The sequence below is a fragment of the Neophocaena asiaeorientalis genome, unplaced genomic scaffold, assembly GCF_003031525.2.
Source record: "Neophocaena asiaeorientalis asiaeorientalis breed wild unplaced genomic scaffold, Neophocaena_asiaeorientalis_V1.1 scaffold264, whole genome shotgun sequence".
Lineage (NCBI taxonomy): Eukaryota > Metazoa > Chordata > Mammalia > Artiodactyla > Phocoenidae > Neophocaena > Neophocaena asiaeorientalis.
Window position 1 is genome coordinate 1,691,188 of NW_020185332.1, and position 25,216 is coordinate 1,716,403.

At 53.2% G+C, this 25,216-nt stretch overlaps 1 protein-coding gene across 1 annotated transcript in view; it reads left to right on the plus strand.

Moving 5' to 3' along the window:
* IGDCC3 (immunoglobulin superfamily DCC subclass member 3) overlaps window positions 1-16,423 on the plus strand; it is a 39,033-nt gene extending 22,610 nt beyond the window's left edge. The window contains exons 2-13 of the mRNA XM_024735244.1: window positions 8,465-8,609; window positions 8,973-9,103; window positions 9,550-9,687; window positions 10,993-11,151; window positions 12,358-12,523; window positions 12,790-13,037; window positions 13,240-13,404; window positions 13,960-14,151; window positions 14,305-14,409; window positions 14,863-15,001; window positions 15,161-15,380; window positions 15,660-16,423. Of these exons, the coding sequence (XP_024591012.1) occupies window positions 8,465-8,609; window positions 8,973-9,103; window positions 9,550-9,687; window positions 10,993-11,151; window positions 12,358-12,523; window positions 12,790-13,037; window positions 13,240-13,404; window positions 13,960-14,151; window positions 14,305-14,409; window positions 14,863-15,001; window positions 15,161-15,380; window positions 15,660-15,857 (2,006 nt within the window). The 3' untranslated portion in view covers window positions 15,858-16,423. The remainder of the gene's footprint in view (window positions 1-8,464; window positions 8,610-8,972; window positions 9,104-9,549; window positions 9,688-10,992; window positions 11,152-12,357; window positions 12,524-12,789; window positions 13,038-13,239; window positions 13,405-13,959; window positions 14,152-14,304; window positions 14,410-14,862; window positions 15,002-15,160; window positions 15,381-15,659) is intronic.
* The last annotated feature ends 8,793 nt before the right edge of the window (window positions 16,424-25,216 follow it).

Sequence of the window (25,216 nt, forward strand, 5' to 3'; positions counted from 1 at the left end):
AGGGGCTTGAAGAGGGAGACAAAAGGTTCCAGAGGCTTCTCAGAGCAGGGTCACCAGGCAAACGCCCAGATGAATCAATCACCCCTAGCAAAACTGAACAGGGCCTCTGAGCCATCGCAGTCTTCTGGGGATGTTTGTAAGCTCCAGACGCCGTCCACCCACACCCATCCAACACCCAAACCCCACACAGTGCCTCCCTCCTGCTCCCCGCAAAAAACACCTACTCTTTGGATTCAGAACCATAATTCAACTCTCAGACTTCCCTTTGGAGAGCCAGGGAAGTAAATACAGGTCTTCTAAGTTCATACTTTCCTCAACTCCAAATGTCATCAGCCAATCAATGTAGGGGATCTTCCCTAACGGAGCCAAAGTCATGGGCACGGTGGGGACCCAGATATTGGAGAGACTGGGACAGAGTGTTGGAGAGGCTAGGCCTGGCCCAGAGAACCCTGATGACAAAACCAATATCCCACCGGGACCGTGGCAAGTTGCCAGCCTCCCCAGGACTCAGGGTTCTCTGCCATTACCTCTCTCCTTCCCATGCGCATTTAGAGAGGACATTTACAAGTGCTTTGCGGAGTTTAAAGAGCATGTGGACTTGGCTGGCCTCCTCGCCCTCCAGGAGTCACTCTGCCTGGTGGGTCTGGGTGGAGGCCAGAGTAGCCGTCGGGTGCCTGAGTTCAGCAGGTGCTTTAACTACACCTTGGAGAGCCACATCCATCCCCCGGAATGAGCCTGGCCAATAAAGGCATGAGTTTATGGGCTTCATAAACATTTTACTAGAGAAATCAAGGCCTCAATTACCCAGTGGCTTCTTCCAAGTGACAGCTCACCTACTGGGGCCTCTGTGAAGCCCCCAGGCATAAGTGAAATAGAAGCCAAGCTCTGGTTTATACCAGGCTGCTCCCTTCCCCCTGCACTGACCCTCTCACCATTCAGGCCTTGCAAATTCTGTCTTTACTCAGTTCTCCAGAGGGCTCTGCCACTAGCTCTCTGAGCTTTTGCCTCTCCATGGGAATACGGCTACCCTCTTGGAGTAGATGGCCACCCAACCCCAATCCTACCGTGCTCTTCCATAACCTCTCAGCACCTTTTAACTCAAGATTCTACTATTTTCCCTCAACAATCACTGGCAAGTATTTGCTATTTTTCAAGGACTGTGCCAAGCACTTTACAAATAAATCTCATTGATTCCCACCAGTGCAGCAGCTCTAGCAACATGAGCTGTTGTCATCCCAATTTTATAAGTGAGAAAATAGAGGTTCTGAGAGACTAACTTGCCCAAGTTCACAGAGCTAAGAGTGGCGGAGGTGAGTCTTGTATCCAGTTCTGTCTGATTCCAGAGCCTGTACCATTAACCTCTTCACTGCATTGCTCCCTCAAAATGCTCTCAGCAAGTATTTCCCCACCAGAAGTAGAAATCGTGCTGTGTGAGGCCTTCTCTGCCATGCAGTGTGACAGCCTTAGGATGCGATCAAATGCGGGCCTTGTCAGCAGTTTCTGAGTCCATGTGGCCAGGAGAGGAGGGATCTGGTAGGGGCAAAGCTGGGCTAGTGATGAAGATGGAGAAGAAAGGGGGCTTTCTGGCGGGGCAGCAAGAGAGAGGGAGCAAGACAGAAAGCAGCTGTGGGTCTGAGGCCTTGCCTTGGGTGTGGACCAGTGCTGTCCAAAAGGATTTTCTGTGATGATGGAAGTATTTTATTGGTGCTGTCCCATAAGGTAGCCTATAGCCACTTGTGGCTATTGAACACTTGAAAGGTAGCTAGGGAGCCAGAGGAACTGAATTTTTAATTTAATTTTAATTTAAGTGGCCACATGTAGCTAGTGGCTGTCATATTGGACAACACAAGGATGCTCACTACAGATGATGGCTGAAATCTGCTCCAGGTCCCCTGCTGGTGTAAGGCCCTTTGGGTTCATACCATCCCCAGGGTCTTCAGGCTTAAGGCATCTGAACATCATTTCACATCACAAGTGGCTGAAGGAATTAAGGGTGTTTCCCCTCAGAAGATGTTTCTCAGGGAACAACCCAGACCTCGAGTATTTGAAGATCTGTTGTGTGAAGAACAAAATTGGTTGTGTCTTCTAGAGCAGGACTGTCCAATGGGAGTATAACGCAAACCGCGTAGGTAACTTTAAGTTTTCTAATAGTCACATTTACAAAAAAAGTAAAAAAAAAAGAAACAAGTGAAGTTAATTTTAATAATAAACTTTATTTTACTTAATATATACAAAATATTATCCCAACATATAATGATTATTTTAAAATTATTAATACTTTTTACATTTTTTGAACTGTCTTTAAAATCCAAAATATTATCATTTCAGCTTGTTAGCAATATTTTAAATTATTAACTATTATCAAAATTATTATTTTTCCAACTTTTAAAAAATATTTATTCATTCATTCATTTATTTTTGGCTGCATCGGGTCTTAGTTGCGGCGCCAGGATCTTTCATTGCAGCTCACAGGCTCTTCCTTGCGGTGCGCAGACTTCTCTCTAATTGTGGCGTGTGGGCTCCAGAGTGCGTGGGCTCTGTAGTTTGCGGCCTGCAGGCTCTCTAGTTGCGGTGCATGGACTCAGTAGTTGCAGCGCACCGGCTCAGTTGCCCCGCGGCATGTGGGATCTTTGTTCCCTGACCAGGGATTGAACCTGCGTCCCCTGCATTGGAAGGTGGATTCTTAACCGCTGGACCACCCGGGAAGTCCCTCCAACTTTTTAATTGTGGTAAAATACACATAACATAAAGTTTACTGTCTTAACCATTCTTTTTTTGTCTTAACCATTTTTAAGTGTGCAGTTCAGTGGCATTAAGTACCTTCATATTATTGTGCAAACTGTCACCACCATCCACGTCCAGAATTCTTTTCATCTCCCAAAAGTGAAACTCTATTCCCGTTAAACGGTAACTCCCTATTCCTCTCTCCCCACCAGCCTGTGGCAACCACCATTCTATTTTCTGTCTCTATGAATCTGCCTACTCTAGGTACCTCATATAAGTGGAATCATACAGTATTTGTCTTTCTGTGACTGGCTTATTTCACTTAGCATAATGTCCATAAAGTTCATCCACATTGTAGCATGTGTCAGAATTTCCTTCCTTTTTTAAGGCTGAGTAATATTCCATTGTATGTATAAACACATTTTATTTATCCATTCAGCAGTTGATGGACACTTGGACTGCTTTCACCTTTTAGCTATTGTGAATAAGGCTGCTATGAATGTGGCTGTACAAATATCTCTTCGCGACCCTTAATTCTTGTGGGTATATACCCAGAAGTGGAATTGCTGGACTGTATGGTTGTTTTATTTTTAAGTTTTTGAGGAACCTCCATACTGTTCTCCATAGTGGCTGCACCAATTTACATTCCCACCAACAGTGCACAAGGGTTCCAATTTCTCCACATGCTTGTCAACACTTGCTATTTTCTGTTGTTTTTTGTTACTGCTCTGGTAGTAGCCATCCCAATGGGTGTGAGGTGGCCTCTCATTATGGTTTTGATTTGCATTTCCCCAATGCTTAGTGTCTTTTTATGTTGTACTAAATCTTCGAAATCCAGTGTGTATTTTACACTTACAGCCCAACTCAATCTGGACTGGTCACATTTCAAGTGCTTAATAGCTGGCTACTTAACTTTATTAAAAAATGAGATTCTCAAGGGGAAGTTGGGGCATTGGGTGGAAGCATATGGGATTCAGCTGTGCCTCTGGTATAAGGAAAAACATTACAATCATCTGAGCTGCGTGAGGGGGAACCGGGCGTTCGGGGTGTCCCTGGTCCTTGGCAGGGATGGATACAAGGAAGGGGACTTTGGATGGCCTTTGGAAGAGTCTGCAGGTCGTGGTTATTCCTCTTGAATGGCGGTATGAGTGGGGGCAGTCGGTGCCTCAGACCTCCAGTGCCGCTGGCTTCTGCAAAGGCTGTGTTTTGAACTCTCCATCCCACCCAGCAAGCCCACTGATCTCTTTGTCATCACACACCAGATAGGAGTCTGGCTGTAGCCAAAGGGTTGGAGGCTGGGCTTGGGGTATGCTGCTGGCTTCCTTCCCAGCACTCTGCCCCGACCCTTCCTGCCCCCTCAGCGTCCCCTTGGAGCCTGTCTAATCAGATCCAGGCCTGACCTCGCCAGAGGTCGTGGACCAGGAGGAAAGTTCCCCTCCCCTCCCTGAGCCGCTCTAGATCTGGCTCTCAGGAGACTCCCTTCCCCTCGGGTGATTTATAGGGGTGTCCAGGAGCCATTTCCTGCTGGTTTCTGCTCCCTTCCAGCCCGGTGGGTTGCTGGGCTGTCTCTGTGAACCCTCTTTCCCCACGGCCTAGCTGTACCCCTGGCAGGGACAGGGAGCGGCTGAGATTCCTTCTCAGACTGTTTGAGGACAAAGGTGCTTTCTTCTTCCTTTCTCCATAATGACCCCCAAGCAGGCCTCTGTCCTCCCTGTCACTCTCTCTGGTCCTCACACAGGAGGGGCCTCCCAACACGACCCCCTCCCATAACCCAGCTTGAAGTGAGGAACCCGAAACGGCTCCTACCCGACCAACAGGTGTGAGCAGGAAGGTAAAGCATCGTTAGCCGCAAGCCACAGCACCACCTTCATGTCCACCAGCCCCATACACAGTGCTACCCACACTGGCCACAAATAGTGCCTCCACAGTGGCTAAGAACCTGCCTGCCAATGCAGGGGACACAGGTTCGAACCCTGGTCCGGGAAGATCCCACGTGCTGCGGATCAACTAAGCCCGTGCACCACAACTACTGAGCCTGCGCTCTAGAGCCTGCAAGCCACAACTACTGAGCCCGCATGCTACAACCGCTGAAGCCCGCGCACCTAGAGCCCGTGCTCTGCAGCAAGAGAAGCCACCGCAACGAGAAGCCCGCGCACTGCAACAAAGAGTAGCCCCCGCTCGCTGCAACTAGAGAAAGCCTGTGTGCAGCAACGAAGACCCAACGCAGCCAAAAATAAATATATAAAATAAAGATTTAAAATAATAATAATAAAAAACTATTAACAAATAGTGCCTCCAGCCACTGTGCCCACCACTGTCAACCACACAGTGGCCTCCAGAATGACTTTCTCAGAGGTCAGCGTTTTTTGAGGTCCAGTCCTCAGCCCCACATCCTCATGGTTGCCCAGGGACCCTCTCCCAGAGAGACACGATGAGGGACAGCTGCCTCCATGGCCTGCTCGTACAAGCCAGTGCAAAACAGACACGTAAACCAAACGTGTTTCCTCTCTGAGAGATAGGAGATCTAAGTGGCCCTGAGAAATTTTCTCCCCTGACTTCCTAAAGAAGTCAGCAGCGAACTCGGAGTGAGTGGACGAACTCGGAGTGAGCTCAGCTGAGTGTGGACAAAGGCCTGTACAGGAAGGCGGCAGGAGTCTGACGTGGGAGGCCCTGCAGAGTACCTGTTCACCCCTTCATCTGTGGAGGAAAGGACCAGCGCTCCTATTATGGGAGGCAGGGTTCTCAGAGATGGGCCATCATGTATACTTTAAGCTCTAGGCAACATCCCTTTAGCAACTAACTTGTAGCAAAAGCAATAGAATACAAAGGTTAAAGAAAAAGAAACAGATCCAACATGGAGTCAGGTTTGTTGTTCCCTTTTATACCCTGACACTGCCTGCCCACGGTCTCACTGCAATCCCCCAGGACACCGAAGGGATATACAGGGCTGACCCAAGGGTTGAGTAGGGGTGAGAAGAAGGGGAGGGAAGAAGGAGCCTCAGATAAAGAGGACCACACCCTCCTATTGCACCCCCTCCCCCGGACCACACTGCCTAACCAGCTGGGCTGCGAGGGATGGGACAGAAAAACCTTCTCAGGGGCTCACTGTCGTCCCTGCAACTTGTAACACAGTGCCAACTCACAGCCAGTGAGAAGAGGCTGGCCCAGCCTGCAGTCTGCCCTGGGGTCACCTGTCCTTGGAGAGTGAAAAATTTGCTGGGGACACCCCAGCAGAGGGCTTGGGGCATGGAACTTCTGATTTGGGGCCAGTAGAGCCACCAACTGGGCCTGGGTCTCAGTTTCCCTTTCATAAAATGAATGTGTTGGCTTTACATGCGTGGTTTTCAAGCACTTTTAAAAGCAAAGCTACCCTTCAAATGAAATGTTTGGCAGAACTGCAGTTAAGTAAAGCTGATAGAGAGGTCTAGCAAGGTGCTGCTCTGATGGAGGGGAGATGTGAAGCCCTGGGTGGGGAGGGGCCCCAGCTGCATCCCAGGGGCCCCTGGGGACCCCTCGGACTCTGTTGTAAAGTGTGAAGATGATCAGACTGGCTCCTTAACTATCACCCCTTCCTGCTCGGGCATTCCTCTGCAGCATCACATTCAACCCATGCTTTTTCATTGTTTAGTTTTAGGGGGAGAAAGAAGCTAGAGGCCAAACTTTCTCCATCCAGTGCACCCTGATGAGAAGCAGCCCTTTCCCTTGCATCTCTCCTCAGGCCAGCTCCTAGCTCTAGGTGCCTCCAGGGAGCCCAGAATGGGGGCTAGAAACACAAAAGGATTCGGGTTCCTTAATGAGGAGGCATCTGTAGTCAGCAGAGCCATTAGTCCCCGCCCCAAGTCCCTGGGGGGCTGCAGGCTCCTCTCCAGCTGGAGTGAGGAGGGGGCAGGCAGCTCCCCAGCTCCTGAAGGGCAGGGCTGGGTGGGTGGGGCATAGACAGCTGACCCAGGAGCCGGGGTGCCCTCTCCGCTTGCTAGGCCTGCCTCCAGCCCCGCGCTCCTAGAGGTTGAGGCCTGGAAGCAGTAGAGGGGCCCTACCAGTGCCTCAGCCCCCTGCCCCAAACCTCTGGGCTGACCTGCAGGCCCTTGGCCAAACACAGCCTTTGGCCTGAGCCTGGGCAGGCTGACCTCACAGTGCTCCCTGGGGATCATCTCACTGAGCCTGATGGGGACACCAGCTGGGGCACTTGCCCCCATCTCCCGCCCCTAGGGCCCCAAGGTGCCCTTTGTAAGGACTATACCTACACAGGGACATGTGTGATTGATTACCTACACAGAACCAGAATCACACACCAGCCACAGGAGCTGAGGGATACAACCACCCCCCACCATTCACATCCAGCTTGGACACTCACACCACATACACAGAGGCAACCATGTCCTCTCCGCGAGCACAGCTCTGCACACACGTGCAAGGACGCGCTCACACCCATCAGCCATACTCCCCGGAGGCCCTGAAAGAGGAGGAGGCTGGGCTGGGGATTTTTATGCATGTTTATATTTAATGAACCACATGCAAATGAGATGGAGAATGTGACACAAAAGAGTCAGCCCCCAGAGACTCTGGCAGGAAGGGCACAAAGGCTCGGCCTGTCTGAGCTGCCCTGGAGTCCTGAACAGACCGGTGGATTGAGGGGGCCTGAGACGGGGTGTGCCCACCCGCACCAGGGAGTCAGGAGCAGGGACCAGGACAAGCTCCAGCGTCCCTGCTGCTGTGGGGAGAGGGAGGGCTTCTTCTGGGAGGGGACAACTGTCCCAGTTGATGGAGTGTTGGAGGGGAGGGGCTGCCTGCCTGGACAGATGGTGAGCCTCCTTCCCGCACTTGAAGCAAAGTGGATTTTAATGAAATCACAGCCCTGGTGCTGAAGCTGGGAACCCATGTGGGAGGGGCCCCTTCCCTGGGCTTTACAGGTTGGGGAGTAAGGATGGATGGGAGTGAGGGTGGGCAGGAACACTTCACCGGCCTGAAAGGGGGTGGGGGGCGTGCACCACGGCCCCTCCCATGATCAGAGCCCAAGCAGTTCAGATCCCCAAAAGGTGGGAAGGCAGCCCCTGAATATTTACGACACATTGAAATGTAGATTGGTAGGTCTGACTGTCTTCTAAGAGGCTTGTCACCTTGGATGGTACACCACCTTCTTGGGGTACATTGAGAAGCTGCAGAAGAACTGGGGATAAGGGGGTGATGATGAAGGGCAAAGAAAGCCACTGGGTGCTGGTAACCAGGCTCTAACGACCAGTGTCCCTGCTGGGTGACGCTGGACTAATCGCTTCCCCTCTCTGTTTCCTATTCTGTAAAATGTACAGCATAATACTTAGCACTTGCATACCTTACAGGGAGTTTATAAAAATAAATCCGAAAGCTGTAAAAGTGGGGAGCAGGCCTTGGGAGCAAGGGTTTTCTCTGACTAGCCTTCGTGGGTCTGCAGCCCAAGATTTCCGTGTTAGAGGTTTATCCAAGAATTTGTCCAGACCTTTCTCAAAGTGTCCCAGCCCAGCCTATACCATCCCTTAGGGGGAGATGTTTCCCACAGGTAGGGGGCAGGGTAAGTGCCGATGTGCCCCAAGCAAGCTGTTGCCCTGCACCTGCCAGCTCAGCTTGGGGGAAGACACCCTGCGCCCTGAGCCGGGTGAGCTCCAGGGCTCCAGGACACAGGCCCGAGGCCCCCCACGCCCTCTCCCATCCCCTCTGCACCTCAGCAGTGCGCCTTCCCCATACACATTTCCTTTTCTTTCTCCAGCCATGTCCGACTTCCATGTGCACCCTCAGGCCACCGTGGGTGAGGAGGGCGGTGTGGCCCGCTTCCAGTGCCAAATCCATGGGCTTCCCAAACCCCTGATCACCTGGGAGAAGAACAGAGTCCCCATTGATACAGACAATGAGAGGTGAGCCCCGGGTGGGGAAGGTGGAGGGATGACCAAGAGGCAGGCCAGTCCAGTGTCTGGGCCTTGAAGGAGGCCTGCCTGTGGCCTCCAGGGTGGTGTTTCTGCAACTTTGTTGAGACTGAGTATCTGTGTGGTTTGTGGGCCCAGATTCAACACTTGAATGCACGCGAAGATCTGTGTGTGATTGTGGTCAAGGCTGGAATCGTAGGTGCATCCACCTGTGAGAGTCCCGTAGTGTGTCTGTGATGACAAAAGCGACATTGGGGTAGTGGCTGGGTCCTGGGCTGTGTCCGTGATGCTGAGTGACCCTGTGGCCAGTGGTGCTTGTGCTTGCTTATGGTTGACCGTGCCCTCCCGCCACAGGTACACACTGCTGCCCAAGGGGGTCCTGCAGATCACAGGCCTTCAGGCTGAGGACAGCGGCATCTTCCACTGTGTGGCCTCAAATGTCGCCAGTGTCCGGGTCAGCCATGGGGCCAGCCTCACCGTGTCAGGTGAGGGTCCTTGGCCCTGTCTCGTTCTTCTTCCCACCCTCCAATCAGTCCCTCTTCAACTGAGCCCCAGAGCCTGGACAGCCAAGTGCATACAGAGCACCTTGTGAGCACAAAGTTCTGTGCTCTTCAGGGTGAGGGTTCAGGAGGCGTTCGAGGCCCCTCCCTGGCTCAGTTCTCCTTGAGGAAGCCCACTCTCTGCTTATGGGTGGTTGGGTGAGGGTGGCTCTCCCACCGCTGGAGGCCCTGCGGGGCCTGACCGCAGAGATGAGTGTGAGCAACGTCCTGGGGCCGCTGGCTTCTCCTCTCTACGCATGGGACCCAGCTTCTGGGCTGGAGCTTGTCTCCCACCCCCCACGTCCTAGGCCGTGTATCGGGGGTGGGTGGGTGTGGTGAGGAGGTGGGAAGGGTCCCAGCTAAAGTGAAGAAATATGGCATCTTCCTCCCAGGCTCGGGCTCTGGGGCCTACAAGGAGCCTACGATCCTCGTGGGGCCTGAGAACCTCACCCTGACTGTGCACCAGACCGCCGTGCTCGAGTGTGTCGCCACGGGCAACCCGCGCCCCATTGTGTCCTGGAGCCGCCTGGGTGAGCCCCATCCTGCAGCCCCTGCCTCTCCCACCCCTGGGAGGGCCAGTCTCTTCACCCAGCTCCAGGGGGAACTTGGAATCCTGTTTGTTCTCCGTGGGGGTCCGTTCTCTTCGAGGCCAGGGGAGGGGGTGGGTTCCCCTCTCCTTGGCAGGACCAGGGAGGTCCGCCTGCCCACTGCATTCTCCCTCCCTCTGTGCAGATGGCTTAGCTCCCCAGGTTACCTCGTCCAGTCCTGGCAGTCCTGCGCCAGCTCCCCTCCCCCATGCTCCCCTCACTCTGGGCATCTCCGTCGGGCCCTCCAGAACCCCTCTGCAGCTCTCAGCACCTCTAGTCTCTTTCCGGTTGGGCTCATTTCTGCCATCTACACCCTGGCCATCCTCCCCAGTGATGCAATCCCAAACCCCTCAAAATCTCAGCCAGTTGTCACATCCTCTCTCTGGACCCCCCAGCCTCTAACCTGGCCCCCTAAATCCCCAGCCTAAATCCCTAGGCAGCTGAAGGGGAGAAATGAAAGGGTGCAGATGGGCCCACATTGTCTGAGTGGAAAGGTCACTGGGGGAAGGAGAGTCTGGAGGGGATGGGGTGGGGTCGCATTCACAAGGAGACTGTGCCACATTGTAGCAGCTGAGTGATCCGGGAAGGAGGGGGCAGCAGGCAGGATAATGGAGTAGATTTCACCACTTCAGGGACTGAATGGGGAGCTGTCTCCTCGCATTCTGACTGTGCTAATCTGATCCTGGGTGGGGGGAGGGCCCGGGGACTGGGAGAGGCTGGAAAGAGTGGCCTCACCATTAGGAGGAGCCCATAGGCCCTGCAAGGACCATCTGGTGCAACATTTCCCAAAGTGAAATCTGCAAGGGGAAAGAATGGCTTGGTGGTCTAACAAGTTTGGGAACAGAGTAAACCAGATCCCTTTGCTACAGGACTTCTCAGAGCCTTTATATTAACGCGCATTGTGACAGTCAAGGAGAGGAATGGATATCTGACCAAGGAACTATTTTCAGGAGAGACAAAATCAAGCTGGGAAATGTCCATGTAACCCAAACCCCTTACTTTCCTGTTTGAGAAACTGAGGGGAGGGGACTTGAAGGTCACCAGTGAGGCAGCGACAGTGTTAGGATCAGGAGCCAGTTCTCTCCTGCTGGGTGAGAGTTTTCTGTGCTGCTCTGGCCGCCTCCACAATGCCATGTTGCTCAGAGGGAAGAGTCAAAGACAGGGGCTCCCTGGTAGATTGATGGTGGCCGATTCCAAGTCTGGACATTCCGGCACACCTACCTCCCTGACCCTCCCCTTCCCCTTCAGATGGTCGCCCCATTGGGGTGGAGGGCATCCAGGTGCTGGGCACGGGGAACCTCATCATCTCAGACGTGACCGTCCAGCACTCGGGCGTCTACGTCTGTGCAGCCAACAGGCCCGGCACCCGGGTGAGGAGGACGGCACAGGGCCGGCTGGTGGTGCAAGGTACAGACCTCCCCACCCCACATTCCCTGCCTCATCGACATCCCTGGCCCAAGCCCAGTGCTGTGTACTCACCCACTTTCCTATCCTTGCCCTAACCTTGCCCCTGCCCCCTCTCCAGGGCCCCAGCCCAGGCCAAAGGCAGCAGCTCTCTGTCTCTCCCCCTCCCCCAGGAATGTGTATGTTGGGAATGCGAGGACATTCTTGGTCATCCGCCCCTCCAGGTGCCATCGCCACCCCCCCAGTCATTTCCACTTTGTCATCTCAGCTGGTCTCCCCCACCTGTGTCACCCCCATGTGTCCCTCCCTCCACGTGCTGTTCTCATTCACACGTGTGGCACTTCCACGCTCACACCTGCCTGCACACTCTGTGTGTTTATCATTTCACACTCTCACACCCCAGCTCCTGACACACACACACACACACACACACACACAGACACACACACACAGAGAGCTGGCCTCCACTCCCATGGTATGTGGGGCCTCTGCAGCTGATCAGCTCATTCTGTCCATCCTCCTGCCCTGGGGCTAAACTGTCTCGTGAACCGGCTTGGAGTCCCATTCTCAGGGGTTTTCTGTGGTGGTTCCCTCCCAGAGAGGTGGGAGAGAGGGGAGTTAGGAACTTAAATGCCCATTTGTTTAGCATTCCATGTGCTGTTAATCCGTCCAAATGAAAATGATGGAGCATTTCATTTCTCTGGTGTTAATGGAAGTTTGAGGCTTGGGATTGGAGGAGAGTGGAATTGAATGTAGGGGTGAGGGGGGCTGGTACTGAGGGCTCATCCATCTCCCCGTCATTACCGGCCTTTGGCCTTAGAGGTGCAGCCAAACCTATTAGCACATTTATTTATTTAGCAATTTCCTGAACAGGGAGCTCAGCTTGATTGCTTTCGGATACAAATGTCAGTCTTTTAAATAGTCATTAAAATGGAGTCCTCTCTTGGGTCTGCCTCTCTGGGGTGGAGGGACGTGAGGGCTGCCACCATCTCCCAGAGGCTAGGCTGGGGGTGGAGGGTGGGCCCCACCTGGAGGATTCTCCCCGGGGCGGGGTGAGTGTGTATGTTCCCTACCCACTTGTTCCCTGCAGACCTCTGGCCCTACCCTCTTCCCCTTCCTCAGTCCTTCACTCACAGCTGTCCCCTCCCTGTACACCTGACCCCTCGTGACCCTTATGCTTCTTTGTGCCCGCCCCTGCCCCAACCCCAGCCCCAGCAGAGTTTGTCCAGCACCCCCAGTCCATCTCCAGGCCAGCTGGGACCACAGCCATGTTCACCTGCCAAGCCCAGGGTGAGCCGCCCCCTCATGTGACGTGGTTGAAGAATGGACAGGTGCTGGGGCCAGGAGGCCACGTCAGGCTCAAGAATAACAACAGGCACGTGTGTGGTGGGTGTGCTGGAGTGAGGCCCAGAGGGTAGGAGGCTGTGCACCTCCTACCAGGGAATAACACTAAACTGGGGGTCTGGAGACTTGGGTTTGAGTCGTCCCAGGTCTGCCCCTGACTTGCTGAGAGATCTCAGACAAGCCTGTTGTCTTCTGGAGGGGCTCAGTTTCTCCATCTTTCAAATGGGGAGATTTGGCCAACCTCCAAGGGATACTCCAGAAGGAGCAGGGGATCTGAGGCTCTCCCTCCCCCTGCAGCACCCTGACCATTTCTGGAATCGGCCCTGAAGATGAGGCCATCTACCAGTGTATGGCCGAGAACAGCGCTGGCTCCTCTCAGGCCAGCGCCAGGCTGACTGTGCTGTGGGCCGAGGGCCTGCCCGGGCCCCCCGTCAACGTGCAGGCGGTCTCTGTGTCGTCCACTGAGGTCCGCGTGTCCTGGACCGAGCCCCTGGTCAACACCAAGGAGATCATTGGCTATGTCCTGCATATCAGGAAGGCTGCTGGTGGGTGGGGCCCGGGAGGGCAAGGCTGCCTCTGCATCCCCTTCCTCTTATTCACTGTTTCTCATCCCCCTCGATCCCACACGTGCTGACCCAACACCTTCCCTCTTTCTCCCGGCTGCACCCTGGCTGCCCTCATTTCACCCGTGTGGGTAGGATTCCCTCATGCCCCTTTAATCCCCTGCCCTACCCTTGGCCCCCCCAGACCCACCAGAGCTGGAGTATCAGGAAGCAGTCAGCAAGAGCACCTTTCAGCACCTGGTGAGCGACCTGGAGCCCTCCACTGCCTACAGCTTCTACATCAAAGCTTACACGCCCCGGGGGGCCAGCTCAGCCTCTGCCCCCACCCTGGCCAGCACTCTAGGTGAAGGTGAGGTCTGGGTGTGGAGCACAAAACCACAGACACTCAGGGTATTAGGGCAGAACCCCTGCGCACCGTTGTTCAGGTTGTGCACTGCACAGAGTGCTTCGCCCTGAGGCTGAGTCGGGGCCGGGTCTACTTGGAGGAAGGGGTGTCCTTTTCTTTTCTCTTTTTTTAAAAAACCTGACAACACTTTCTTATTTTTTCTTTTTGGTTGCACTGTGTCTTCATTGCTGTGCATGGACTTCAGTAGTTGTGGCATGCAGTCTCAGTAGTTGTGGCACATGGGCTTAGTTGCTCTGCAGCATGTGGGATCTTCCCGGACCAGGGATCGAACCCGTGTCCCCTGCGTTGGCAGGCGGATTCTTAGCCACTGGACCACCAGGGGTGTTGTTTTCTAACTCACGTAAAGGTGCTATTTGAGCAAGCAGAGGCCCTGGGTTAGAGGTCAGAGAGCGGTCAGGCTCTGGGTGGGGGGGCGGTGTCTGGGTCATTGGTAGCAGGTGGAAGGGTAGAGCTTCAACCACCAAGTCCTCACATCTCGGCCTCCTTTTCCACCCACAGCCCCCGCCCCACCCCCACTGTCAGTGCGAGTCCTGGGCAGCTCCACCCTGCAGCTGCTGTGGGAGCCCTGGCCCCGGCTGGCCCAGCACGAGGGCGGCTTCAAGCTGTTTTACCGCCCAGCAAGCAAGGCCTCCTTCACCGGCCCCATCCTGCTGCCTGGAACTGTCTCCTCTTACAACCTCAGCCAGCTCGGTGAGGCGGACACGGCTGGGGCTTGGGGAGCTGGGCGGGGGTGTGGTGCCTGGTGCCAGGAGGTGGTTCACAGAGGTCTTCTCCAGTTCACCCTGGGGACAGCCGCCTGGTGGGGCCGGGGGAGGTCCCTCAGCATCCTGGCTTTCCCCCCAGACCCCACTGCAGTGTATGAGGTGAAGCTGCTCGCTTACAACCAGCATGGGGATGGCAATGCCACAGTCCGCTTCGTGTCTTTGAGGGGAGCATCTGAGAGGACAGGTGAGGGCTGGGGATGGGGTCTGGCTAAAGACTGGCCCTCAGGAAGAGAGGCTGAGGGAGAAGGGGAGCAGGCATCCAGGGAAAGCAGGAGGGTAGAACAGTACATGCAGCCCTGGAGAACATAGGCTTAGACCTGAGTTTGATGTTTGGCTGTGTGACCTTGGGCAAGTTACTTAACCTCTCTGAGCCCCGGTTTTCTCCTTCGTAAAACAGGGATAGTAATACCCGCTTTATAGAACTGTATGGAGGGTGAAATGGTCCATGTAAAGTGTTATTCCTAGTATTTGGCACAAAGTTAGTGCTCAGTAACTGGTAAAAAAAAAACCTAAAGGTTGGGCTGGGGTCCCATTAACAAGGGCAAATCATATGTCGAGCAGCCGAGGGAGAAGTAACCCTCAAGGGCTGGGTGTCTGGGAGCCACAGCCCCCAACCTGCCGCTGCTTCCACCCCCAGCCCTGAGCCCACCATGTGACTGCCGGAAGGAGGAGGCCACCAACCAGACGTCTACCACAGGCATCGTCATTGGCATCCACATCGGGGTCACCTGCATCATCTTCTGTGTCCTCTTCCTCTTATTCGGCCAAAGGGGCAGGTGGGTCCTGGGCCAGGGAGAGGGGGCTGGGCCAGCATGGGGTGGGCAGGCCTGGAGCCGGGAAACTGCAGGGGAGGCAGGGTTTGGGGCCCATTGTCTCCATTCTTTTGTTCTTGCTCCTCCCACATCCCTCCCCCTAACTCTTGGCTCACCCCCTAGGGTCCTCTTGTGTAAGGATGTAGAAAACCAGCTCTCCCCTCCTCAGGGCCCCCGGAGCCAGAGGGACCCTGGCATCCTGGCACTGAATGGGGCGGGACGGGGAGAGCGGGGCCAGCTGGGCCGAGATGGGAAACATGTGGACCTGAAGGAACTGGAGCAGCTATTCCCCCGAGCGGGGGCCGTGGGGCAGCCTGACCCCAGACCTAACCCCAGACCCACGGTGAGTGCCCCGCCCTCCCCCGAGCCAACCCCCTCCTTCAGGCTCCACCCTCCTCACCTTGGTCACAAGCCTTGGTCACCGGCCTCCATCAAGCTGCAGGGCTTCTCCAGGCACAAGACTGGCGGCTGGTGCTTCTCTCTGTACCCCCGGGTCAGGCAGGGAAGCCTGGAGACTGAACCCCCGAGTGGGATTGGCTCCAGAGCCTGACCCCCTGGCTGGGGGCTCACGAGCCTGTGGCCCTCCTGTTGACGCCTGTGTGACTGGCCCTTTCCCCAGCAGGACCCTGAGGCCCCTGCCCTGTGTGAGGAGACCCAGTTCTCCATGCTGCCGCTTCAGGGGTTCGGGCTCCTGGAGGAGATGACGTCGGAGGCCAAGGCCCCCTGTGTAGGCCCCCTCGCTGCCCTGCCACCCCAGGACACGGGCCCCGGCCTCCTGAGTGAAGGACCAGCCACCCTGCCAGCTCGCTCGGGACAGTAGCCAGTGTCCGGGAGGCTCTGGAGGGAGCAACCCCCCATTCTCAGGTCAAAGGCAAGGTTTCTCCTGTCATGTGGGATTCGGATGGGGGCTTCCCAGCATTTCTGTCCTGACTGCTCCTCTGATTGTCAAGACTTACAGTAGCCTTGGCAAGGGACACCCTGCAAGGACCCGGAGGGGTTCCTGCAGGAGCCCCTCCTTTGGGCCAAGGCCCCCCCAACCTCTGCCTGGTACCCACATGACTTGGAACTGAACTAACGTTTTTCTTTAAAAAAAGAACAAACTTAAAATTAAAAAAAAAAAAAAAAGGGAAAGAGAAGAGAGAGAAAGGTGAATTAGACTCCAAACGTGTGCCCCTGCTGTGGCTGGGCCCCTGACACTGTCACCCTCCACGACTTGTTTTCTCAGGATGGATTTTTGCTGTTTTGGCTCTCAGCACCTACCTCAGCCGGAATGAATGTCCTCAGGGGAGTGGGGCCGTGGCCTCAGCCCCCCCCACCCCACAGAGCCCCGAATGTACTCCTACCTCGAGCCCCTTTAGGGGCACCCCCTCTCCCTCCCCACATTGTTGTCCAGAGTTTAGAAAAAAAAAAAAAGGAAAAAAAAAAAGCACTTCCCCATTTCCAGGTGTGAAAGAAAATGTCTACCTCGAGGCTCGCTGGCTCCCGGGCCTGTGCTGTATCATTGGACCCTCCCTCCTGGCTCCTCACCAAGTATAGGCTTCTCGGCGCCTGCAGAAAGAAAGATGGAATTAGTCAAAGAAAATGTGAAAAAAAAAAAAAAAAAGCCAAAAATAAGAGGAGAATTTGTTCCTGGGAACAAAAACTAGCCACTTCCCAGCACGCTCCCAGTGCTCTGTCTTGTCTGCCTGTCCACTCCCATTTTGACCCTCTCCACCAACTCATCCTTGACTGGGACCCCCAGGACCCTCTCTGCACGTGGGCCTTGGGAGGGTGGGCTGTCACCCCACAGCCTGCCTCCTGTCCTGCCCACAGAGCCGCTGGAACAGACGGGCCTCCGGAATGTACTGTGTGTGTGTGCAAGGGGGGGTCCCCAGCCCACTGTTCCATGGGACACTGCCAGCTGGACCCAGCCCCTGGACAGTGGAACAACCAATGTCAGCAGATGTGGCCGGAAGCTATTTTTCTATAAGGTGTGTTTAAGGATTTATGTTCTTGTGACTTCTTGTTTCTCTTTCTGTTGTGTTGTTCTTTGAAAGACTTAAAGGTGAAGAAAAAAAAAAAAAAGGAAACAAATACCTATTTTTGGTTACACTCAGAAACATTTTTTTAAATAGCAGAAACAAAACTTTTTTTAAAAGGAAAAAAATGTGCATTCCTTAAGTATGAGATTAGACCGTAAAGCCCCTGACCCCCCCAACCCTCTAGGGACCCCCACCCCCAACTTTAGTGAATTAGCTGAAGAAGGTACACTTGGTGGTGTTTTCCTGGAAGACTGCGGTTTCATCTGTGTGGACTCGGGGAAGGTTATCGTCCCTTCTCCCCAGTACTGGGCCTGAGCCCAGGGCACCTCAGACCTCCCAGGCAGTGCCCCTTGGTCCCTGCAGCGACTTCTCTGCACCTCCTTTCATCCTGGAACCCCCTCTCCCAAGGGAAGTGTGGGTCTGGGGGAGGGGGGCCACCTGGCCTGTCTTGGGTTTTATCACACTCATTTTGACTGAATAAAAGTCCTGTTGCCAAAGTGGATCTCGGGTGTTTTGGTGGCTGTGTCAGGCCCTGGGGGAGGGGTAGGAGTGCTGGGATTAGGGGAGCCAGGGTGGTGAGCCAGGTGGACCCTGACAGGGTCAGAGCCCGTGGTGATAACAGCAGACCCCGGGGTACTACTTACAGGCACCGTGCATGCTGGGTCTTCTCCACAGGTGGGGAGGCTGCCTAGGTCCTCACAACCCCCTGGGAGGTCGATGTTCTAGTTATCATCATCTCCTCTTACAGATGATGAAACCGAGAAGAGATAAGAGAAAGGAAGGAAACATCCTAAATCTCACACTGCCAGTCTCAGCAGGATCAGAGTTTGTGTCCGGGCCAGGTCGCCAGGTTCCAGAGTCTGCAATTCTGACCACTGCTTGTGCCTCCTTAGCTGGCAGTGAGGGATCCGAGACCAGTCCTTCGGCCCTATAGTGACAGACCACCAGTATTGAGCCAGCTGCTGGGCGAGGCTATATGCTTTTCGTGCACTGTCTATGAGAAAGGACTGTTTTCCTCCCCATCCTGAAGTTGAGGAAACTGGGGCTCTGACTGGGTGACTGTCTTCAGAGCACAGAGCCAGACCCCTGGCCAGCCCTCTTTATTACTCCCTGTCCTCTCTTCAGTCCAGGCTCCTGAAGCCAGGTATCTGAGGCTGCCAAGGCTGAGGATAGACCACGAGAGACTTGGCTTAAAGGTGTTGTGCTGACAAAGATCAGGAGGTCTCAGTGGGCCTCAAGCTTAGTAAGAAGCAATGGTGAATGCAACTGCTTAGACTGTCAGTGTCCCCTCTGCTGCTGAAATGGAAAGCCAGGGCTCACCCCTCGAGGCTCTGCAAGTCTGGAGGGTGGGGTTCTATACCCAGAGGCATCTTTTGAGAGGATAGTGGTTTGCAAGCTGGGTTCTCCAGCTCTGGCTGGGGACCTGGGGGAGCCTCCCTGCCCACCTTCACCTAGAGCAGCTCTATTTTTTACCTGTCTTAACATGTTAGACTCCACATGAGATTTCATGAAAACAGGATACTGCTCCTAAAAGAAACATTTGAAAGCCCCTGGCCTGGCACTTCTGGAAGAGGCCAGAAGGGGTGGTTGGGGCCGATGTCAGACCAAAAACAGTGATGGCGCTGTGGATGCTGAGCTGAGAAAGAGAAGCCTGAGACTGCCATGGTACCTGTCCTGAGTGTTGGGGGAAGTGGTTGATTGATTTTCCCAGAGGAAAGAACTAAGTCCACATGTAGACATAATACCTCACCTTTCTTTACACAGAGCTCCACAAACACAGAAATTGTTCATCAACCTAAGCCATCCAAGGACCACCTGGGGAGGTGATGGGTTGTCATGTGGTGGAGCAGACAGTGAGTGGATGGGAGAGCAGACCAGGTAACTTCCAGTGCCCCTGTCCCTCCAGAGTCCAAGATGCTAGTACCTCCCCCAGGGAGGGAGGCAGAAACCTTTAAAAACCACCTAATGTGACTCATGTAGATGTATGCAAATTGCACACAAATCACATGCAAATACAGGAAGGGCCTATTCTAACAAGGCCCTGAACTAGGCTATGGTAAAGGGAGAAGCAGGGTTCCAATTAGGAAGTTTAGCAGAAATTGGTATCAGCTGAGTGGCCCAGCTGGAATCTGGGTCCTGAGGTCTCAAACGATCCAGCAGCCTCAGGCTGAATACCATGCTCCAGCCTCAACACGTGCGCACGTGCGCACACACACACACACACACACACACACACTCACACACACTCGTCTTTGGGCAGAAAGCAACAGCCAGGGCTCGCAACCTGCTCCAATTACCTAATGCTCCGTAACAAAGCACCCAAGTCAGTGCTTTAACCTAACATCTCTTCTGCTCAGAAATCTGCAGTTTGGGCGGGGCCCAGCAGGAATAGCTGTCTCTGCTCCACTGAGGCAGTTTGAAGCCTGGGGGCTGGAATCATCTGAAGGCTCAGTGGTCTCACGTCTGGTGGCTGACGCTGGCCCTCGGCCCCATCACCTACCTGTGGCCTCTCCATGGGCCTGGGCTGCCTCACAGCCTGGTGGTGGCTGGGAGCCAGGGATCAGCGTCCTGAGAGAGAGAGAGAGCCAGGAGGAAACTGCCTCATCATTTAGAACCTTGCCCTGGATGACCCACAGTGCCACTGCCATGTTCTGTTCTTGAGGAGCAAATCCCTAAGGCCAGCAGATTCCAGGGAGGAGAGTTAGATTCCACCTTTTGATAGGAGTAGAGACAAAGATGTGGACATGTTTGACCACGGGACCACTTTGGGGGGACGGGTGGAGAACAAATGTGAACTGGGAGGCTGGGCAGTAGGAAGGCTCCCCACCATGGCCCTGGGGTGTGATGGGAGGGGTGCAGGATGATAGGGAGTACTCCCAACTCCTAGCCAAGCCCTGTTTGTGGGTCTCATCCCTATGATTAGTGAAGATTGGTCTGGGGGGCGGGGGCAGTCCTGAGGTCACAGGGAGGGAGGAACACGCTCCTGTGCACACCTAGCAGGGGCCCCTCTCCACTGCTGGCTCCGTCTCCTAGTGCAGTGAGGGGTGAGGGACCCAGGAGAGCTGGTGCTAACCTGACATCCCCACCCACCAGGGACGGTAGACCCAGAATGACCCCAGAATGACAGAGGCCGAAGGGACCACTGGCCCCCTTGGGAGACAGACAAGGCAACTGAGAGCTATGAGGTGCAGGAGTTGCTCAGGATCCCAGAGAAGTTAGAGGCAGAGGCAGGGCTGGAAGACAGGACAGCCATGCCCCACCTGGAGCCCTGCGCATCCAGCCCAGTCAGGCCACAGTAGGATGCTCGGTACTAGACTGAGCCCCAGAACCCCGAGGGAGGGGAGAGGGAAAAGAATGGGGCTAGTGGGTATGTGAACATGGAGACTAGGGGTGGGGCAGTGAGGAGAGTAGTCACCCTGCTCAGGACAGGGTTGGGGGAAGCTGGGCTGGCAGCAGGAAGGGGGCAGTGGGAGCAACCAAGGATGGAGGGGCCTGTCCTGAGCTGAGTTCAGGCTAGAGTCAGGGAGTGGGACATCTAGACCCATGCCCTCCCACAAAGAGGGACTGCTCCCCTGGGCCCTCATGGAGCCACCTGGGTCAGGGAGGTGAGGGCAGGAGAGGCTGAGAGGAGGGCCCAGGGAGGAGCCAGGCTGACCAGGAAGGATAGGGCCTTGCTCCTTGAGCTCAAGAGGGGTGTAGTTGAAACTGGAGCTCCCAAGTTCACAGGTAGCCTGTTGGTCACCCTGTGCTGTGTGCCCATTGTCAAGATGCAGGGACTGGCCCTGCCATCCCTCCAAAATGCCCACAGCCTGGCCCAACTCTGGATTAGGCAATAGTTTCTTTGATATGATGCCAAAAGAACAATCAACAAAAGAAAAAAAATAAATTGAACACGATCAAAATGTAAAACTTTTGTGTTTCAAATGACACCATCAAGAAGACAAAAGACCACAGAATGGAGAAAATATTTGCAAATCACATCTCTGATAAGGGGCTTGTATCTAGAACGTATAAAGATGGGAATTCCCTGGCGGTCCAGTGGTTAGGTCTCGGTGCTCCCACTGCCAGGGACCCAGGTTCCATCCCTGGTTGGGGAACTAAGGTCCCACAAGCCGCACGACACAGTCAAAAAAAAAAAAAAATGTGTAAAGAACTCTTATAACTCAATAATAAAGACAAGTATCCCAGTGGACAAAGGATCTGAATAGACATTTCTCCAAAGATACACAAATGGCCAATAAGCACATGAAAGAAATAAAAAGTAAAACCACAATGAGACACCATGGTGATGTCTCAATGAAACATCATTATACAATGACACCCTCACACACTGCTGGTGGGAATGGAAAATAGTACAGCTGCTGTGAAAATCTGTCAGCTCCTCAAGAGGGTGAACATACAGTTACTATATGACCCAGAAATTCCATTTCTAGGTATATAAACAAGAAAAATGAAAACATATGTATACAAAAACTTGTACAGCAATGTTCATAGCTGCATTATCCATAATAGATAAAAAGTGGAAACAACCTAAATGTCCATCAGCTAATGAGTGGATAAACAAAATGTTGTATAACCATACAATAGGATTTTATTTAGCAGTAAAATGGATAAACCTTGAAAACATGCTAAGTGAAAGAAGTCAGTTACAAAAGACCATGTATTATATGAGTCTATTTACAGGAAATGTCCAGAATAGGCAAATCGATGGAGACAGAAAGATGATTAGTTGTTGCCTAGGGCTGGGGGCTAGGAGTGGGGGGATGGGTAGTAACTGCCAATGGGTAACAGGGCTTCTTTTGGGGGTGATGAAAATGTTCTAAAATTGATTGTGGCGATGATCGCATAACTCTGTGGGTATATTAAAAACCATTGAATTGCACATTTTAATGAGTGCATTGTATGGTATGTGAATTACAACTTGAAAAAGCTATTGTTAAAAAAAAAAAAAAAAAGGAGTGCCTGACAGGACTCAGTTCATGTATGTGAAGAGTTCAGTTTGTGTTCAAATGATCTCATTGTTACAGGCAGAGAAACTGGGGTGGGCAGAGCAAAGTGACCCAAAGCGGAAGGGGTTGGTGAAGGAGATAAAGAAGAAAGTGAGCTTGAAGGGATCTCTACTCCTAGCCTGGCCTCCCTGGAGCTGGGGGGAGCCTCTGGATGCAGCTTCCCAGCCTGCAATCTCTGCGCTCCTGGGACAAGGGCTGTGATTGGATGATTTTGCTGCCACCTTGTGGGGTTAGCGAGAATTACAGCTACAGGGAGGAAAGCCTGATCTCAACCCACGTCTGACTGAAGCTTGCAGTTAAGATGCACTCAGCCCCACACAGGAGAGACAGACTCAGCCCTCGGTGAGCTGACAATATGGGCTTGAATTTAAAAAACTGCAATTTATCCAAGTACTTGCTTGGATGGGTACCGGCAAGCTGTGGAAGCAGAAGAAAACGTGATTCATTGAAGGCCAGGATTAAGGAAGACTTTAAAGAGTGGAGAAGGGGGAAAGGACACCCAAGGCTGAAGGCAGAGGGTAAGCAAAGTGCAGGTAAGATCACAGAGCAGCCAGGAGGCTATCATTTGCTGCATGGAGGCTGGCACTTAGTAGATACTCAGTAAATGTATGAATGAACGATTACTAGATTTCCAGAGCATATGCTTTTTGCATTTCTTATGTATCTGAGTAAAGCCTTATGTGGCTTTCCAGGTGGAAAGGGAAGTCGCAAGAAGGCCAAATAGCCTGCAGTTTCCTCAGGGAAGGGAAAGAGCCTCTATGGAGTCCTTGTGCCACAGTGATAATGATGATTCCTCTGTTATTACTTCTCGTGACGTTTAACAGAACACCTCCACATTACCTCCTGTGCGTCTTCTCACAGCCTTGTAGTGAGCAGGGCTGCACTTCTTGTCATCCTCCCATTTAACGGATGAGGAAACGGAGGCCCAGAGAGGTGAGGTGGTGGAACTGGGGCTTGAACCTGGGCCTCCTTTTTCTAAGCCCATGCTACCTGCTGACTGAGGACAAGGCAGGGTGGGGGAACATGGGGGGAGGAATGGTCTAAACTGGCTGATACGGAGATTTTCTTCTCAAACACTGAGGAGAGATCCAGTAATGTCAGACCCTGAAGAGGAGGGTTGAGGAGTTGGGGCATGTCCGAAAATGCATGTTGGGTCAGGAACCTGCCATAGCTCCCCAGTGCCCCTGGAGCGGTCCAATGTCTTTTTTTTTTTTTTTTTTTTTGCGGTACGCGGGCCTCTCACTGTTGTGGCCTCTCCCGTTGCGGAGCACAGGCTCTGGACGCGCAGGCTCAGCGGCCATGGCTCACGGGCGCAGCCGCTCCGCGGCATGTGGGATCTTCTCAGACCGGGGCATGAACCCACGTCCCCTGCAACGGCAGGTGGACTCTCAACCACTGCGCCACCAGGGAAGCCCGGTCCAATGTCTAGCTTAGCATTCAAGGCCCTCTCACAAGAGGTGATGTAACCCAGTGGTTAACAGCATGGGTTAACTGGTTTATGATCCCCACTCAGCCACTGACTGGCTGTGTGACCCAGAGGATGTCCCTTAACCTCTGGCGCCATTGTTTCCTTTTCCATAAACTATGGACAAGCGTAGCACATACTTCATAGGTTGTTGAGAGCAGTAAAGAAGTCAGTTATGAAAAGCAGTCAGGACTGTGCTTGCTATTATTATTATTATTAATCAGAGCAGAGCCTAATTTTCTGTCCGTCATCCACACCAATCCTCCAAGCTGGGCTCCTGGCTTCTCCAGAACACGCCAGGCAGTGGTGCCTCCAGGCCTTTCTACAAGCTGTTCCTTCAGCCTAGAATGAGGCTGTTTGATCATCTTTTCTTTCCAGATCCTTCCAAACATCACCTCCTCCCAATCCTCCCTGATCCTCTCTGACTAGAACCACCTCTCCTTCCTCTGCATCCTCTCATACAGAACTATTTCTTTCTGTAGCATAAAATGCACATGATGTGTGTCAGTCATGCCTGCTTGGAGAACTTAGGATGTGAGCTTCCTAAGGACAGGTGTCGGTTTCTTATCTCTTTATGACCCTCCTGTGCTGCCATGGAGCAGCACTAAACACTCAATAAATGCTTGAATATTTAGAAAGCAGGAAAGCAAAGAGGGAGGGACAGAGAAAGAAAAGATGGAGAGAGAGATGGAAGGTGGACTAGAGAGGAAACCTGAAGAGAAACCAGCTCCATTCAGCTTCCAACCACTTCAGGGAAAAGAATGCTGTGACTGGAGACTTTGGGTCCTTTGCAACTCTTCCTTGGGTCTTCTTTTCATCCCTTGAGCCATGGCATTGGAACAGACTTCGAAAACCTCAGGGACTTCCCTGGTGGCGCAGTTAAGGGTTAAGACTCCGCGTTCCTAATGCAGGGGACCTGGGTTCCATCCCTGATCAGGGAACTAGATCCCGCATGCCATAACTAAGGAGGCTGCCTGCTGCAACTGAGACCCAGCACAACCAAATAAATAAATAACTATTAAAAACAAAAAAACGAAAACCTCAAAGTGGCTCTGGACTTGCTCTTTAGCCCCTCTGAAGCTCAATTTCCTCATCTGTAATAGAGATAATAATGGTACTTATCTAATTGGGTTGTTACGAGGATCAAATGAAAAAATAACTGGAAAATCCCTGGCACCTGGTCCATGGTAAGCACTCAATAAATGCTGTGTATTATGATGGTGATGGTTCGGTGATTCCAAGAATTCCAGACCTGTCAGAATAAAGGGCCGAGCCCTGCTGGGGAGGGGCCGTGCTTCCTAAGCTTGGAGAGATGCCTATTGTCCTAGAGCCGGGCCCAGTGGTCACATAGAGGTCACACCGTGTCGTGTTTTCTCCCAGGCCTTCCCACAGGCGCCCCCCCTCCACTGCCCCCAACAAGACACACAATAAAGACTCCTGATTGCTTGATGAAAGGAAGCGGATACACAATTCATTTCAACTTTAGACCTAACCACCCCCCAACCTTTCAAAAAGAATTGTACACCCTATTCCAATTTACACACTGAACCCACATGGAATTTTCCAGCGGGTTCCGAAGCCTTTGAAGTGACCAGACCAGACTATTGATTTATTTCCAACTAACCTCTCTCTTTGAACCCAGAAGGGTCAAGGTTAATTATATAATAAAACACACTGTGCCCAG